Source organism: Scyliorhinus torazame, chromosome 1 (assembly GCF_047496885.1).
Source record: "Scyliorhinus torazame isolate Kashiwa2021f chromosome 1, sScyTor2.1, whole genome shotgun sequence".
In the NCBI taxonomy this organism is placed as follows: domain Eukaryota; kingdom Metazoa; phylum Chordata; class Chondrichthyes; order Carcharhiniformes; family Scyliorhinidae; genus Scyliorhinus; species Scyliorhinus torazame.
This window is the reverse complement of record NC_092707.1, coordinates 241031418-241049979: the sequence shown is the minus strand read 5'-3', so window position 1 is coordinate 241049979 and position 18562 is coordinate 241031418. Positions and strand designations below refer to the sequence as shown.

Here is an 18562-nt window from a genome sequence, read left to right as displayed (position 1 = left end):
CCAGCACCCTCGTGGGCCTCGTGGGCGTAGCCATCAACCGATCCGGGACCGACACAAGCCTGGGCCGCGCAGCAGCATGCCAACGCCGGAGGCCCGAGGTGCTACTTCTGCGGCCAGGGTAATCACCCCAGACAACGCTGCCTGGCACGGAACGCAACTTGTAACGGCTGTGGGAAGAAGGGCCACTTCGCAAAAGCCTGCCAGGCCCGATCCCACCCTAAATCTTCTAGGCCCAGCAGCGCTGCCTGCTGCCTGTCGGGTCTGCCCCCAGCTGCCGCACTACCCGGCATATGCGACCCGTGGGTGCCGCCATCTTTAATTTCGGCTGCCACGTGTGACCCTTGGGGGCCGCCATCTTGCACGCCATTGCAGCTGACACCCACCACGCGCGACTCATGGGGGCCGCCATCTTGGGACTACTCCACAGCCTCCCGGGAGCCCAGCTCACCCGACTGTACGCTGACCGCCGCTACCTCCGACCGGCCTACCGACCGCCTTCTGACACTCACCTCCGTCACACTCGACCAGTCCCGGCCGTACCACCTAGCGAAGTCCACGATGAAAGTCCGGATCAACGGGCACGTGACGGCCTGCGTTTTCGACTCCGGGAGCACAGACCGCTTCATACACCCAGATACGGTAAGGCGCTGCTCCCTCCCAATCCTACCCACTACCCAGAAAATCTCCCTGACTTCCGGATCCCACACAGTAGAAATCCGGGGATACTGTGTCGTGACCCTTACTGTACAAGGCGTGGAGAACACTAACTTTAGGCTCTACGTCCTCCCCCATCTCTGCGCTGCCCTATTATTGGGGCTCGACTTCCAGTGCCGTCTCCAGAGCCTTACCTTAAAGTTCGGCGGACCCCTGCCGCCCCCCACCCCCCCCACCCCCCCACCCCCCCCCACCCCCCTCACCGTCTGTAGCCTCGCAACCCTTAAGGTCGCCCCACTCTCCCTCTTTGCAAACCTCACCCCGGACTGTAAGCCCGTCGCTACCAGAAGCAAACGCTACAGTGCCCAGGACAGGGCCTTCATCAGGTCGGAGGTCCAGCGACTCCTGCGAGAGGGGATCATTGAGGCTAGTAACAGCCCCTGGAGAGCCCAAGTGGTGGTCGTCAGGACTGGGGAGAAGCACCGGATGGTCATCGATTACAGCCAGACCATTAACCGGTACACGCAGCTCGATGCGTACCCCCTCCCCCGCATATCTGACACGGTCAATCAGATTGCACAGTATCGAGTCTTCTCTACAGTCGACTTGAAGTCCGCGTACCACCAGCTCCCTATCCGCCCGGAGGACCGCCAATACACTGCCTTCGAGGCAGACGGCCGCCTCTATCACTTCCTCAGGGTTCCCTTCGGCGTCACCAACGGGGTCTCGGTCTTCCAAAGGGAAATGGACCGAATGGTTGACCAGTACGGGCTGCGGGCCACGTTCCCGAACCTAGACAACATCACCATCTGCGGCCATGACCAGCAGGACCATGACGAGAACCTCCGGCGCTTTCTCCACACAGCTAAACTCCTGAACCTAACCTATAATAGAGAAATGTGTCTTCCGCACAACCCGCCTAGCCATCCTCGGCTACGTCGTGGAACACGGAGTCCTAGGGCCCGACCCCAACCGCATGCGCCCCCTCCTGGAACTCCCTCTTCCCCACTGCCCCAAGGCCCTGAAGAGATGCCAGGGGTTCTTCTCGTACTCTGCCCAGTGGGTCCCCAACTATGCGGACAAGGCCCGTCCACTGATCAAATCCACAATTTTTCCCCCGATGGCTGAGGCCCGACTGGCCTTCAACCGCATCAGGGCAGATATTGCCGAAGCCGCGATGCACGCTGTGGACGAGTCCATCTCATTCCAGGTGGCGAGCGATGCGTCGGATTTTGCTCTGGCCGCTACCCTCAACCAGGCGGGCAGGCCCGTGGCTTTCTTCTCCCGTACCCTCCATGCCTCCGAAATTCGACACTCCTCCGTCGAAAAGGAAGCCCAAGCCATCGTAGAAGCTGTGAGACATTGGAGGCATTACCTGGCCAGCAGGCGATTCACTCTCCTCACTGACCAATGGTCGGTTGCCTTCATGTTCAATAACACACAGCAGGGCAAAATCAAGAATGACAAAATTCTGTGGTGGAGGATCGAGCTCTCCACCTATCGCTCTGATATCTTGTATCGACCCGGGAAGCTCAATGAGCCCCCAGATGCCTTATCCCGTGGTACATGTGCCAGCGCACAGGTAGACTGACTCCGGGCCCTCCACAACGACCTCTGTCACCTGGGGGTCACCCGTTTTTTCCACTTCATCAAGGCTCGCAACCTGCCTTACTTCATCGAGGAGGTCAGGTCCGTGACCAGGGTCTGCCAGGGCTGCGCGGAGTGCAAACCGCACTTCTATCGGCCAGACAGAGCACATCTGGTAAAGGCCTCCCGCCCCTTTGAGCGCCTCAGCATAGACTTCAAAGGGCTCCTCCCCTCCACTGACCGTAGCGTGTACTTCCTCAACATCGTTGACGAGTACTCAAGATTCCCCTTCGCCATCCCTTGCTCTGACATGACCGCTGCCTCCGTTATCAAGGCCCTGCATAGTCTTTTCACCCTGTTCGGGTTCTCCGCCTACATCCACAGTGATCGGGGCTTCTCCTTTATGAGTGACGAGTTGCATCAGTTCCTGCTCAGTAAAGGCATCGCCTCCAGCAGGACGACCAGCTATAACCCCCGGGGAAACGGACCGTCCTTCTGGCCCTATGGTCGAAAAGTCTCCCAGTCTCCCGCTGGCAGGAGGTCCTCCCCGATGCGCTCCACTCCATCCGGTCGCTCCTATGTACAGCCACTAACGAGACTCCTCATGAATGTATGTTTGCCTTCCCCAGGAAATCCACCTCCGGGGTCTCGCTTCCGTCCTGGCTGACAGTTCCGGGACCCGTCCTTCTCTGGAAGCTTGCGAGGAGCCATAAAACCGACCCCCTTGTTGAGAAGGTCCTGCTCCTCCATGCAAATCCACAAAATGCCTACGTGGCACAGCAGGACGGGCGGCAGGACACGGTCTCCCTTTGGAATTTGGCACCTGCAGGTTTCCCGGCCACAACCCCCCACCCTACACCGTCTTCCCCCACCCCTGCCCACCTCCCTCACGAGCTGACACCCACAGGCCCATCAGCGACAAGCATCACCACCTCCGCCCATACACCGCCCCCCCCCTTCGCCGACTCAACATCTGGGTGAAGAAGAAGACAACACGCTCCCAAACGCGCATGTCTCGACGCCGGTGCCCACACCACAGCCGGGACTGAGGTGATCACGGCAGAAGGTCAAGGCCCCCAACAGACTTGACCTTTAAGACCACGTCACCCCCGCCGTTTTAAACAGGGGGTGAATGTGGTAAATCATGTTATTGCATTATATGTATTGTATTGTATTGTGCATGCTTGTGCATGCCTGGACTTGTCCAGCGTGGCTCCGCCTGTGGCTCCTCTCCATAGGCTTATGTATAAAGGTGGCAAGTCTCCGCCTCCAACCCAGTTCGGGTCCAGAGGTAGGAGGCTTGCTGTTTAGTGTATTAAAGTCTCAGTTACGTTCATCATTTGTCGTGTGTTATTGATGGTGTATCAATCCAACCCCCCCCCACTCTCTCCCTCTCTCATACCCCCTCTGGCTTCCATCTGAAAATGTGGAAAATTGCCCAGATATGTCCTATCTACAAGAAGTGGAACAAACACAATTACTCTACATCAGCTCTTCTCAATCAAAGTGAAGGAAGGTGTTGCCAATAGTGCTATCAAGCGACACTTACTGAGTAATAACCTGAGGCTGGATTCTCTGTCCCGCCACGCCAGATTTCCGGTTCAGCACGCCGGCGGGATGCTCCGTTATGCCGGCTGGTCAAAGGGGTTTCCCATTATAGGGCAGCCCCATGCCATCGGGAAACGCCCGGAACATCCCGCCGGCGGCGAATCGAGTTCACTACTGCTCACTTTGGGTTCTGCCAGGTCACCCGGTTCCTGGCCTCATTTCAGCCTTAGTCCAAACATGGACAAAAGGACTGAATTCAACAGGGGAGCTGACAGCAAGGCATCATTTGCCTGAGAGTGGCATCAAGTAGCATCACTAAGTCAATGGAATCGATGGGGAAACTCTCCACGTAACCAAAAGGAGGATGGTTGTGCTTGTTGGATGCCAATAATCTCAGTCCAAGGACAAGGATAAAGAGATGCTTTGGGTAGTATCCTAGGTCCAACCAACCTCACCAGATTTATCAATAACCTTCCATCTATCTTGAGGTCGTAAATGAGGATGATCACTGATGATTGCATACGGTTCAGTACCTTTCGCAATGCTCAATGGACCAGCCATATAAATACTGTGACTACAAGAGCATATCAGAAGCTGAAAATTCTGAGGAGAGTAACTTAGTTCCTGACTCCCCATAGCGTGTCCACTATCTACAAGGCATAAATAAGGAGGTGATGGAATATCCCATCACAGCTCCAATAACACTCAAGAAACTCAACACCACCCAGGACAAAACAGCCTGCTTGATCGGCACCCTGTCCACCACCTTCAACATTCACACACTGCTAAATGTTGCAAAATGGCAGCAGTATGCACCATCTACAAGTTACACTCCAGCAACTCACCAAGGTTCCTTTGACAGCACTTTCCAAACCTATGACCTCTCGACCACCTAAAAGGATGACAGCAGCAGATGCATGGGAAACCATTACCTCCACGTTCAAGCCTCACAGCACCCAGACTTGGAACTATATTGCCTATGTCAGAATCCTGAAACTCCCCTCCCAGCAGCACTCTGGATGTAGCTGCATCAGCTGGACTGCAGAAATTCTAGAAGGTGGTTCATTAGGGATGGGCAACAAATGCTGGTGTTGCCGTTGATACTCATATCCCTGAAATAATTTTTAAAATGGTGTCAACTTCCACGTGCACGCCGATAATACCCAGCTGAATCTCTCCATGACCTCTCTTTACACCTCCATTGCTTGTGTTGTCAGACTGTTTGTCCAACACCAGCTTGGATAATCTACAGTTTCCGGCAAAAACATTGGGATGATCAAAATCATCACAGTTGGCCTTGCTCCTCGATTCCATGCCCCGATCCCTTAATAGTTTCAAGTTGAATCAAACTGCTCACAACCGTGGCACCCTATTTAACCCAAGCTGAACCTTTGATCCGAAATCGTCTCCAACACCAAGGCTACTTACTTCTACCTCAGTAACATCACTTGCCACAGCCTCGTGCTGCTGAAACCCTCATCTATGCATTTACCATTTCTGTTCCATGCAACATTTTCCTCATCCATCAACGTCGCCCTTGTTGACATATGTTGGTTTCCAGTTTCCAAATTTAAAATTTCCATCTTTGTATTTAGGTTCCATTGCAATCTTGATATTCCTGGGCGGAATTCTCCGACCCCCCTCTAGGTCGGAGAATCGCCGGCGGGCCGCGCGAATCGTGCCATGCCGCCACGATGACAGGACCCGATTCTCCGCAGAGCGGAGAATCGGCGCCACTAGGGCCGGCGTGGTCGGCGCAGCGCTGGTCGGGGTATGAGCCGACTCTCCATCCCGGGCCAGCGCGCCGATTCTCCGGCAGCCGTCAACAAAAAGCCGAGTCCCGCCGCCGGCGTTCTAACATCCTCTGAGCTGGCGTGACCTCGGCGTTGAAGGGTCCTGTGGGGGGGGGTCCAATCCTGTGGGGGGGGGGTCCAACCCTGGGGTGGGGCCTCCGTAGTGGTCTGGCCCGCGATCGGGATCCACCGATCGGTGGGCCAGCCTCTCTGTTGGGGGGCCTCCTTTCCTCCGTGCCGGCTCCTGTAGCCCTGCGCCATTTGGCGTCGGGGAAGAAGGCCACTGCGCATGCGCTAGTTGGCGCCGGCCCAACTGCGTATGCGCGGAACCTGCGGCACCGGGTTCAGGCCGGGATCGGCAGCTGGAGCGGCGTGGGCCATTCCAACACCGTGCTAGCCCCCTGTGGGCCGCAGAAGGGGGTCCCGGAATGGGCGCCGACGCCAGAGTAAACCACTCCCGTTTTTACGCCGGCGTCGGCACTTAGCCGCCCGATGGGAGAATCCCGCCTCCTATCTCTATAAATCTCCATTAAACCTACAATACCCCAGAATACCCATCTCTGGCCTGTTCTGTATTTCCCTCTTTTTCTCCAACCCTGAGTGACCATATTTTCAACCACCTTGCCCCTTCACACTAAAATATTCTTTCAAAACTTCCCACCTCTACACCTCTCCCTCTCCTCCTTTAAGACCTTCCTTAAAGTCCAACTCTTGGACAAAGTTTCATAATAACTCAATCTTTGGCTCAGCATTCATTTTTGTTCAATTACACAGCTGCAGCACTGACATCTACCCAGCAATATGGAAAATTGCCCAGGTAGGGTAACTATCCTGTAAACAGGAAGTAGGACAAATCTAACCCCGGCCAATTACCACTCCATCAGTCTAATCTTGATCATAAGTAAAGTGATGGAAGGGATAATCGACAGTGTTATCAAGCAGCACTTGCTTAATAATACCCTGTTCACGGATGATCAGTTTGGGTTCCGCCAGGATCAATCAGCTCCTGACCTCTAATCAGCCATGGTCCAAACATGGGCAAAAGAGCTAAACGCCAGAGGTGAGGTGACAGTGACTACCTTTGCCATCGAGGCAGCGGTCGATCAAGTATGGCATCAAGGAGCCCTTGCAAAACTGAAGTCAATGGGAATCGGAGGAAAGCTCTCCACTGTTTGGAACTACACCTATCAAAAAGGAAGATGGTTGTGGTCACTGGAGGTCAGTCATCTCAGTTCCAGGATATCACTGCAGAGTTCCTCAGGACAGTGTCCTACACCCAAACATCTTCAACTGCTTCATCAATGACTTGCCCTTCATCGGTTTGGGGACATTAATTGATGACTGCACAATGTTCAGCACAGTTCGCGACTCTTCAGCAGTCCATGACAAATTACAGCACGACCTGATCAATGTACAGGCATGAGCTGGTAAGTGGCAAGTAACATTCGTGCCACACAAATGGCAGGCAATGACTATCTCCAACAAGAAAGGATCTAACCATCACCCCTTGATATTCAATGGCATTACCATCGCTGAATCCCCCACTATCAGTATCCTAGAAGTTATTATTGACCAGAAACGGAACTGGACTAGCCATACAAATGCTGTGGCTACAAAAGTAGGTCAGAGGCTAGGAATCCTGTATAGAGTAACTCGCCTCCTGACACCTCAAAGCCTTTTTACCATCTACAGGCAAAGGTGAGGAGTGTGATGGAATATTTTCCAGTTTGCCTGGATGAGTACACCTCTAACAACATTCAAGAAGCTCCACACTATCCAGGTCAAAGCAGCCTCCTTGATTGGCATCCTATCCAGAAACATTCACTCCCTCCACCATCACACATAATGGCAGCAGTGGGCACCACCTACAAGATGCATTGCAGCAACCGCCAAGGTTCATGAGACAGCACCTTCCACTGCATCTGGAAGGACAAGGCAGTGGATACCTGGGAATACCACCATCTGGAAGTTCCCCTCCAAGCCACACACCATCTGGATTTGGAAATATATCACCGTTCCTTCACTATCGCTGGGTCAAAATCCCAGAACTCCTTCCCTAACAGGACAGTGGGTATACCTACAGAGGCAGCCGACCAATACCTTCTCTAGATCAATTAGGGATGGGTAATAAATGCTAGCCTTGCCAGCAATGCCCACATCCCATAAATGAGTTAAAAGTATTTTTAATCCAAATATAAAAACAAATACAAACCTCTTGGGCAGGTGAATGAATCACGTCAACTGCAGGCAATGCAAAACCCACAGGACCTTGCAAATAGGATGAAGTTGACATAAGTACATTTAAACAGTCATGTAATTTGAAATAGGAACCTGACATCTTTGTATTGAGCACATTAACATCATAATTGCAGCCAATTTTAGCATCGCCTCTGTGCAATGCATGCCTGATATTGGGTGGGTAATGAAATGGAAACATAGCAGAACTCTGTCCCAAGTTTGTATAGGTCTGCTTCATGCTGCAGCCTCCACCTGAAGAAAGGTCTCTAGTTGGAAGACCACCTGATGCCTATGAAGTCATATCTTAGCAGATGTAAAAGCTCCAGAAGGGAGGAAGAAACGTGATAAATTGGCTTTTAAAAATCTAATAATACTGAGAAAGTCCTCATGTTAAATGTCATAGGTGTAATCAGTGTAATCCGAGACTATCAGGAAAAAGTATCTTGTCCTTTATTAAACAACTAAAATTAAAATTAATTTAAAAGGAAGACAAAAGGAGTAATTGAATGAAAAGAGGTAGCTTAGAAAGATTGTTAAAATGCGAAAATTGCCGATCGTATATTTGTTGGACCTCCTTGCTCTGGTGTTTTGCCTGAAATCACACAGTTTTGGTCCCTGACATTTTTCAGCCCCATTGACCCCAAATTGAATCAAATTCGCATAATGGAAATGAATGGAGTTGGTGCGGGAACACATATAATGGCCATCCAACACTTGCCCACTCTATGCCATGCAATATGTCGGTTAGTCCACAGCTTCTGTTCATGTTTCAAATGGTTGCAGATATGTTGAGATAATAGCTTTTAACGATTTTTTAAAAAAGCTTTCCCTTCAGGCTAAAACAAAACGGAGAGAGGAGAATGAGGTGTGATATCTGCCTGATGACTTACCATTCACATTCTTGAAGATATTCAAGACGGGGAGGATTTGACGGTAATAAGGCACCAGGGCCTCGCCCACCATGTCAGCTGACACAACCAGGTGCTGGAGCACTTTCAGTGTGGTGCAAATGATTTGCTTGTTCCGAGTGTTGAGCGCATCTGCAGGGACAGAAGGGGAGACAGAGGAGAATGATGGCTCTCTGTGAAAAAGAAACTTTAATAGATAAATTTAATTAAACGATTCTCTGCTGGGTATTGCAAGTGGGCCTTTATTAGCAGAGCTTTGAAAAATTCCAAAGATGTATTGCACCACTGATGTTATAAAACACTGCCTTGTCCTGACTGTTATTTGTTCCCACAATTTGCGCTGACTCCTCACTAACCCCCTAGAATACAGTTCATTTATTCATTTTGCAGACTGCTCACTGCTTCGTCCAAAACACAGCATGTACCATAGGGCCAGTGGAACTGTGCTAATGCGCAGTGTTCCACAACAACAGATACTCTCTCATCAAACAATTGGGCATCTATGTTTTAAGCTTATTACTAAGAAATCATTGAAGGCAGCTCAATGAATAAATTCTGGAAATCATAGTTTTTGGACAAAGAGGCAAATGTTTGCAAGTAATTTTGTAGGCCCCCATTAATGACGAACAAAAGCATTAACATGCAAACTAGTTCTCGTATCGCCTCCTAAGATATCTGTGTGGCAACACATGATTATTCCCTTTTGTACCGTTAGCCTTTATGAAACATCTTCTGTTGCTTTCGTTTGACAATAATCTCACTTTTGTGAATAATAGACTAAATGACCTTTTGTTTTGGGAACAAGTTGGCTGTGTTTAAAGGTAAGTATAATGTCTTTCTACAAGTAACACCTCCGATCCAGCCCTCCCCCTGAATTCCTTAGCTTGAGAACAGCTTACATAGAAACATTCTGATTAAACTTTGAACAAATGCTTGATACAATGAACAATGCTGTCATTTAAGACGTCAAAACATACAAACACCAGTATTACAAAGATACATTAAATGTTGAGACAATGCATTTTGTTGCAAATTGCTGCATTTCTGTATACATTTGACAACACTCCGTTGATTATTCCTGGCACAATAGGTTACTGACCTTTCCAATAATCTCAATGATGAAACTATGAATAAAAACAGTAACTTACTTGTAACAATCTGTACTGGATGGTGTTAGGGGGCAATATTTATAATGTTAAGATCTCCTACATTTGTTTGCAAAAATATATCATAAAATCTGCCTCTAAAAATCTATTGGAAACACATTTTATATTAAAAATGAAAACTTTAATGACAGTCAAGATTATAGCTAAAAAAAACGTTCAAATTTTGTATCTAAGATGCAAAACTGTAGGGTTCACTTTAACCCTTCCTGCCGACCGAAACTGAGTGATTGGGGAATTAAAACAAGCATATTATTTTCCTGCTTGTAGTTTGGTTCTTTCTCAGTGTTGCATACTTTTACTTGCAGGGTGCTGCAGGCAAACAAGGCACCCACCCAATACTGACAGAAGCCTTATGAATTTATGCAAATTGGGGTCTTATAGTGTCAATTGTAACTGGCTTTAGCAAGTGTTTTCCAATCAGGCTGAAGTAGATCCACACACAGAGGCCCTCCAAGGCAAGTGTGAAATTTTCCTTTGTGAGGCCAAGAGCTGGTATTTCTCGCAACTGGCAACTGTTCATGTTTCATCCTAAATAGTGAGGATTGGCAGGCGTAGAACTGTACTGTAGCAAGGGCCAGCATTATTAAAAGCACAAGGGAGAAAATTACCAAGCGTAAAGGCATAATATTGTGGCAAAGTGAGGCTTTGCTTTGCATCTGGCTCATCTTTTTTAAAAATTTGAAGTACCCAATTTATTTTTTCCAATTAAGGGGCAATTTAGCGTGGCCAATCCACCCACCCTGAACATCTTCTGGTTGTGGGGCTGAGACCCACGCAGACACAGGGAGAATGTACAAACTCCACACAGACAGTAAGTAACCCGGAGTCGGGGTGGAACCCGGGTCCTCAGTGCCATGAGGCAGCAGTGCTAACTACTGCGTCAGGTGCCGCCCACATCTGGCTCATCTTGTATGTGATCTGAGACTAGTTGATTCAATACTGTTGCTAAAAAATGAAAAATAGAATTCAATGACATTCAATATCATCATCATCTCAACATAAGCAGAAAATGTTTTAGGGCAGGACAGTGGCACAGTGGTTAGCACTGCTGCCTCACAGCGCCAGAGACCGAGTTCAATTCCAGTCTGTGTGGAGTTTGCACTTTCTCCCATGGCTGCGTGCCTTTCTCTGGGTGTTTCAGTTTCCTCCCACAGTCCAAAAAGTGCAGGTTAGGTGGATTGGTCATGCTAGATTACTCCTTGATGTGCAGGGTCAGGTGGGTGACGGGGGTAGGGTGGGGGAGTGGGGCTAGGCAGGGTACTCTTTCAGAGGGTCAGTATAGACTCGATGCGCTGAATGGCCTCCTTTTGCACTTGGGATAATAATGAGTTGATCAAGCAAACTATTTAAAACAAATGTCCAGACAAAATATTTGCCACTTTAAGTGTAATACTTTTCAAATAGGTTTAATTTTAGATCACAAATCTGAATTGTGCAAGTAAAATGTAACAGTCAATTACTGTATAAGTAAGATTTAATTAGTTATGTGAAAAAATTGCATTGACACAAAGTAAATACTTTAGTGACAAGAAATCATTACTTTGCCCAGTGAATTTCAGGTAAAGAATAAGACAAAATGTATTATTTTCAGCTCTATCTTTTAAAAACTTAGGAAAGGAGGTAATTTAGTCCCTTGAACCTGCTCTACCCTTCGGTTGGATCATGGTTCATCTGTGCAATAACTCTATTTACCTGCATTTTCTCCATTTGCCTTCATACCTTTAACCATCATAATCTCGTGTCATAATCAGTCTTGAAAATTATGATTGACCCACCATTCACAACCTTTTGGGAGAGCTGAATCCCAAGGAAGGCAGGGTTTCTTGCCTGCCTGGGGAGGCTCATGATGGGAAGGTTGTGAGGCCTGGCAGGGAGGAGGGTGGGGTGAATGGGGTGGCGATTTTGATAGAGAGGTTGAGGTATGGGAGCACCCATAGGTGGAAGGCCTGGTGGGGATGCAGTATGCTTAATTTGGAAAGGGTGCCTTTGAGAGAGGGCAACCCCATTCCCATCCAAGGCCCGAACAGGTTGACTTTATGGGCTTTCCCCCTGAACTTCTCACTACTCCCGCCTGCGTCAGGATTTAGGCTGATGGAAAGCGGCCTTTAAGTGACCAATAATTGTCCACAAGTGCCACAGTGGGGTGAGGATGGGTGTGCTTCACGAGGCCCCTTGTAAAATTGTGGACAGGTCGTGGGAGGGCCAAGCCACCACTCTACTCACCTGAAAGTACACCTTTTCTGCCCTTTTTATGAACAAGTCCTTCTTGATTTTGTTTCTAAAAAAGCCTAGTTGTAATTTTAAGATTATATGCCTTCTTGTTCTGGATTCCCCACGAAAGGAAATAGTTTTTCTCTGTCTGCACTATCAAATCCCTTTATCAGGTTAACCCTCAAACTTCTAAACGTGTTTATACAAACTTTCCTCAAAATTTAACCATTCGAATGTTGGTATCAAGTGGTAGTATCATTTTGGTGAATCCAGCTGTAGTCCCCACAAGATAAAAAAATTATTTGCTGAGGTATTCAATCAACATATTCAACTGATGTATTTAAATGACAGGTATGGGTAGCACAGTAGTTGCCTGGTATGGAGGGCATTAGCTATGAGGAGCGGTTGAATAAACTCGGTTTGTTCTCACTGGAACGAAGGAGGTTGAGGGGAGACCTGATAGAGGTATGCAAAATTATGAGGGGCATAGACAGAGTGGATAGTCAGAGGCTTTGCCCCAGGGTAGAGGGGTCAATTACTAGGGGGCATAGGTTTAAGGTGAGAGGGGCAAGGTTTAGAGTAGATGTACGAGGCAAGTTTTTTACGCAGAGGGTAGTGGGTGCATGGAAATCGCTACCGGAGGAGGTAGTGGAAGCAGGGACGATAGGGACATTTAAGGGGCATCTTGACAAATATATGAATAGGATGGGAATAGAAGGATACGGACCCAGGAAGTGTAGAAGATTGTAGTTTAGTCGGGCAGCATGGTCGGCACGGGCTTGGAGGGCCGAAGGGCCTGTTCCTGTGCTGTACATTTCTTTGTTCTTTGTTCTAGTAGTTATCACAGCACCAGGGGCCCGGGTTCAATTCTGGCCTTGGGTGACTGTCTGTGTGGAGTTTACACTTTCTCCCCATGCCAGCATGGGTTTTCTCTGGGTGCTCTGGTTTCCTCTTACAGTCCAAAGATGTGCTGTTAGATGGATTGGCCATGCTAAATTGCCTCTCAGTGTCCAAAGATGTGCAGGTTTGGTGGAGTTACGGGTTTGTGTGGATAGGGCAGGGAAGTGGGCCTAGATAGGGTGTGCTTTCGGAGGGTCGGTGCAGACACAATTGGGCTGAATGGCCTCCTTCTGCACTGTAAGGATTCTATGGATTCTATAGTAGGGATTCTAAGGTATCCAGTGACTTTGCAAATGATGCATGTGACTGACTACATGATCTAGACTCTCTCATTGCCAGAATTGCAAATGAGCTGTCCTTATCTAATCTACCACATTTTCCCCTTCCACTCCTCATAACCATGCAAGGTTATTTGGAGGCTAGAAAGCCATCCTTCATTAACTTACTTTTGCTGTGAAGAAGGAGGAACTATACCATTCTGGTGCAGCATTTTAAAGATTGCAGTCAGTCAAAGGGCAACATCTTTTGTTCAGCAGGAGTGCAAGTGCAGAAGCAGCAGCTGCCTCAGTTAAACATCTCAACAGAAAGAGAGAATATCCAGCAATGATGCAGTCCATCAGATTTGCATTGTCAGCCTTGATTTTTATGCTCAAGTTCTAGAGTGCATTTGATCCACATCTCAGAAGCAAAGATGTTCCAACTGAGCCATGACTGACAACCCTTTCAAAAGAAGTACCTACTTTCCTCAAAACCACTCTCTCAACTTGTTGTACCTGCCACAAGAATTTCTGCTTGATTTCAAGGACACGGTTTAATGGGACTCGGTACCGAGTTTATAACCATTGAACATTTGAACTGATTTTTAGAAATTTATTGGTTCTTGGGATGTAGGCGCTGCTGGCCAAGCCAGCATTTTTTGCCCTGACCTAATTACCATAGAGAAGGATGCGGTGAACTGCATTCTTAAAATATTGCAGTTCATGGTATGTACACCCACAGTGCTGCTAGGGAGAGAGTTCCAGGATATTAACTCAAAATATGACTGGAAGCATCAATTTAGTACAGGCAGGAGAGACTGTCTCCACACATATGGTTAAAATGGTGAACCGATGAGAAGAGCATATTAACACATCTCAAGATCTGCAGAACACCCTGGGAAGTGACAGGTTGGGAGATTGCTGTTGCATCAAGACACACTGAAGAGCTTGTAAGGAAATGGTGCTCTCCAGAGTGATTCATATCTAATACAACTGCAATCAATCAACTGATGTTTTGAGCAGGACACAGCCAAGGGATTCCAAGACCTAAATGGGATTGCTCAATCTGTGATTTTACTGACCAGTGACCATCAGGAACTATTCGTAGCACCAAGGCTTGCAAGGATTGGGCACAGACACTTACGGGCTGGATTCTCCAATCCCGCGGCAGAGTGTCCACGCCATTGTAAACAATGTCGCGTTTTACGACTGCGTGAACAGACCGCTGCCAGGACTAATTCTGGGCCCTACAGGGGGCCAGCACGGCGCTGGGGCAGCGTGAACATTGCAATGAAGTTACTGTGAAAAGCCCTAGTCGCCACATTCCGGCACCCATTCGGGAACACAGAGGGAGAATTCAGAATGCCCAAATTACCTACCAGCACGTCTTTCGGGACCTGTGGTAGGAAACCGGAGCAACCCGAGGAAACCCACGTAGACACGAGGATAACTTGCAGACTCCACACAGACAGTGATCCAAGCTGGGAATCGAACCTGGGACCCTGTTGCTGTGAAGCCACAGTGTTAACCACTGTGCTACCGTACTGCATTAAGGGAGGGTGGATTTACATCGATATATAGAAGATAGGAGCAGGAGGAGGCCCTTTGGCCCTTTGAGCTCTCTCCGCCATTTATCATAATCATTTTTTATTTTTCCTCTCTACCAACCAGTTTTCTATCCACCTCAATACACTTCCCCCAATCCCATGCTCTTTAATCTTGCACAATAATCTCTTGTGCGGGACTTTGTTAAACACCTTCTAAAAGTCCAAATATACCACATCAACTGGCTCCCCCTTGTCAACTGTACTAGTTAATGCTGTAGTTAATAAACTGTACCATTTGCTTGTGTGGGGGAATCACATAAATATTCCTGTAGATTTGGCATCTCAAATGCAAAGAGTCATATCCGTTGCCCAATAAGCAGACTTCCCTCAGGAGCAGGGTGTTATTGATTGCACCTATGCTGCCATAAAAGCTCCAACTCATAATTCGGACACATTAATCACCTGAAAGCCCTTCCATTTACTCAATGTACAGGTGGGTTGAGACCATAATAAGCTCTTCCTTCAAGTGTGTGTAAGGTTCCCAGACACCTTCGTACTAAGAAGTTCCCTACGCCCTCAGCTATTTCAGCCACCTACATAGATCCGTGGTTGGTTTCTAGGAGACAAGGGGCGGGATTCTCCACTCCCGCGCCGAAGTGGCCGCGCCGTCGTGAACGCGTCGAGGTTCACGACGGCGCGAAACGGCCCCGGTCCCGACCGATTCAGGCCCTGACAATGGGCCAGGATCGGGGCCACGTCATCTGCACGCGCCAGGCCTTGTCGCCCGCCTAAAAGCGATGCTGCATAGATGACGCGGCCGGCGCCGCATAACGGGCGTCATCAACGCATGTGCGGGTTGGCCGGCGCCAACCCGCGCATGCGTGGTTGCCGTCCTCTCTAAGTCCGCCCCACAAGAAGATAGCGGACGGATCTTGCGGGGCCGCGGAAGGAAGGAGGTCCTCCTTCAGAGAGGATGGCCCGACGATTGGTGGCCACCGATCACGGGCCACCCCACATTTCAGGTAAAGCCTGGTGCAGGATCCACCCTCGCCCGCCCGCAGGCCGCCCCCCCCAGTGCTCACGCACCGCTCACGACTGCAGCGACCAGGTGTGGACGGCGCCGGGGGGGACCCGCCGTTTTGTCCTGGCCGCTCAGCCCATCCGGGCCTCAGAATAGCGGGGGTGCCGGAGAATCGCCATTTTCGGTGTCTCCGGCAATTCTCTGGCCTGCGGCCCGCGAAACTCGACTGGGCCGTTCCCGCCGCTTGGGAGAATCACGGGAGGGCGCCGGACCGGCGTCCCGGGGAAGCTTGGCGGCCCAGGCGATTCTCCCAACCAGCGTGGGAGTGGAGAATCACACCCAAGGGTTCTTAAGAACCTTACTAATGACTCTCTTCAGGACCTCTCATCTTGAGTCAGAGCACAACTATAACAGCAGACATGTTGTCACAAGGAGTAAAATAGATCACGCTATTTGCATTTAAAAAATGCTTTTGGGTGCCTCAGTTGCCGAGGTGGAGTCTTGCATTATTCCCAGGAAAGGCATTAAGAATATTAATGGTGTGCTGTATGCAGCACAACATTGCAGAGTGGAGGGGCTTAGAAATCAATGATGATGACACCATGGGCAGAGCTCCAACCTGTGAAGGATGAGGATGAGAAAGATGATGAGGAGGAGGAAGCTCTTTTCCATTCTGATGATTCCCAAATGGAAGAGTATGAGTAGGCTGCCAATGGCAGAGAAGCTGAGAGGTATGACCATGTTGCCAGAGCTGACTCTGTGCAAGAGGGGTTCATCACCAGACATGTCCTTGTGTAAAATTGATTAACATAAGGTCCGCTTCTCTCACACTTGCCATCAGTCGGTCCCTGGTTAGCAGTTTCCATGTAAAGAACCTTTTATGTTGACACCACAATTATTCAGGGGAATGCCCATTCCCAACAAAGGGGAGGAATCAACATCAATGAGTTTGACTCAGTTGCATTAAAATAAAACCTTCACCATCATAACTATTGGCCTCATACATATTAGAAACACAAGTGGTAAAGAACAAAGAACAAAGAAAAGTACAGCACAGGAACAGACCCTTCAGCCCTCCAAGCCTGCGCCGACCATGCTGCCTATCGAGCCTAAAACTTTCTACACTTCTGGGGCCTGTATCACTCTATTTCCATCCTGTTCATGCACTTGTTAAGACGCCCCTTAAATGTCACTATCGTACCTTCTTCCACCACCTCCTCCGGCAGCGAGTTCCAGGCACTCACTTACCCTCTGTGTAAAAAAAGCTTCCCTCACACATCTCCTCTAAACTTTTTCCCTTGCACCTTAAACCTATGTCCCCTAGTTATTGACTCTTCCACCCTGGGAAAAAGCTACTGACTATCCACTCTGTCCATGCCCCGCATAGACTTCTATCAGGTCGCCCCTCAACCTCTATCATTCCAGGGAGAACAAGAAGTCCTTCACAACCTGTCCCTCTCACATTAATACTAGTGCCGGTAAATGAGGTGCCAACTTTGTCTATAATCAAACCATGCCCACAATGCTGAGGTGACATGACTTTCCACAAACTCAGAACTAATGATTTATTATAAAACAAACTTTTTTTTAATAAGTTGCAAGAACTGGTTAACATACAAGTAACTTTCGTGTCACATAAGTGCCAGGCAGTGACCCTCTAAACTTTGCCTCTTGACATTCAATGGTATTATCATCACTGAATCCCCCACTCTCAATATCCTTGGGACTACCATTGATCTGAAACTGAATTGGACTAGGCATATAAACACACGACGATCAGAACAGGTCAACAGTTCAAAATCCTGCAGCGAGTAACTCACCTCCTGACTCTCAAAGCCTGTCTTACCTCTACAAGGCACAATTCAGGAGTATAATGGAATATTCTCCACTTGCCTGAATGAGTGAAGCTCCAACAATGCTCAAGAAGCTTGACATCACCCATGACAAAGCAACCCGCTGGATTATTACCATCATCCACAAACATTCACTCCTTCCACCACCGGCAAACAGTGGTACTGCAGGAACTCACCAAGGTTCCATAGACAGCATCTTCCAAACCCATGACCACTACCATCTCGAAGGACAAGAGCAACAGACACCTGGGAACACCGCCACCTGGAGGTTCCTCTTCCAATCACTCACCATCCTAACTTGGAAATATCTCACTGTTCTTTCACTGTCACTGGGTCAAAATCCTGGATTCCCTCCCTAACAGCACTGTGGGTGTACCTACACCTTGAGGACTGCTGTGGTTCAAGAAGGTAGCTCATCACCACCTTTTGAAGGGAAACTAGGGATAGGCAATAAATGTTGGCCGAGCCAGCAACGCTCACAACCCATAAATTATTTCAAAAAATATTGCTGTCTGGAAGGATAACCATCTATCTCTTCTTAAAACTTCCCCAGCACTCAGACCACACACTCAGACAACAAAGGACACACAAATGGTCTCTGCAGAAACGGGTGGTTAGCAAAAAACTTTCTAAGGAAAGACTAAAATTCAATGGACTGGATTCTCAACCGAAATCGCGATCGGCCGGAGAATCCATTTTTATGCCAGAATCGGGGGCGCCGCCGTTTTTCCGATGCTCCGCCCCCGCAAAAACAGGGTACTCGAGGAGTACACTGCATGCTGTCGGGGCGGCCTCAGGACATCACCTGAGGCCCTTTCCCGATGCTCCACCCCCGATGGACCGAATCCCCAACGGCTTGGGGTGCATGTCCTATCACTT

The 18562-nt window shown here is 48.8% G+C and overlaps 1 protein-coding gene across 2 annotated transcripts in view; it reads right to left on the bottom strand.

The window, feature by feature from the left end:
• Window positions 1-18562, bottom strand: part of LOC140419803 (parkin coregulated gene protein homolog) — a 671928-nt gene that overhangs the window by 297280 nt on the left and 356086 nt on the right. For both annotated transcript variants that reach the window (XM_072503824.1, XM_072503816.1), the window contains one exon: window positions 8711-8860. In XM_072503824.1, coding sequence (XP_072359925.1) covers window positions 8711-8860 — 150 coding nt within the window. The remainder of the gene's footprint in view (window positions 1-8710; window positions 8861-18562) is intronic.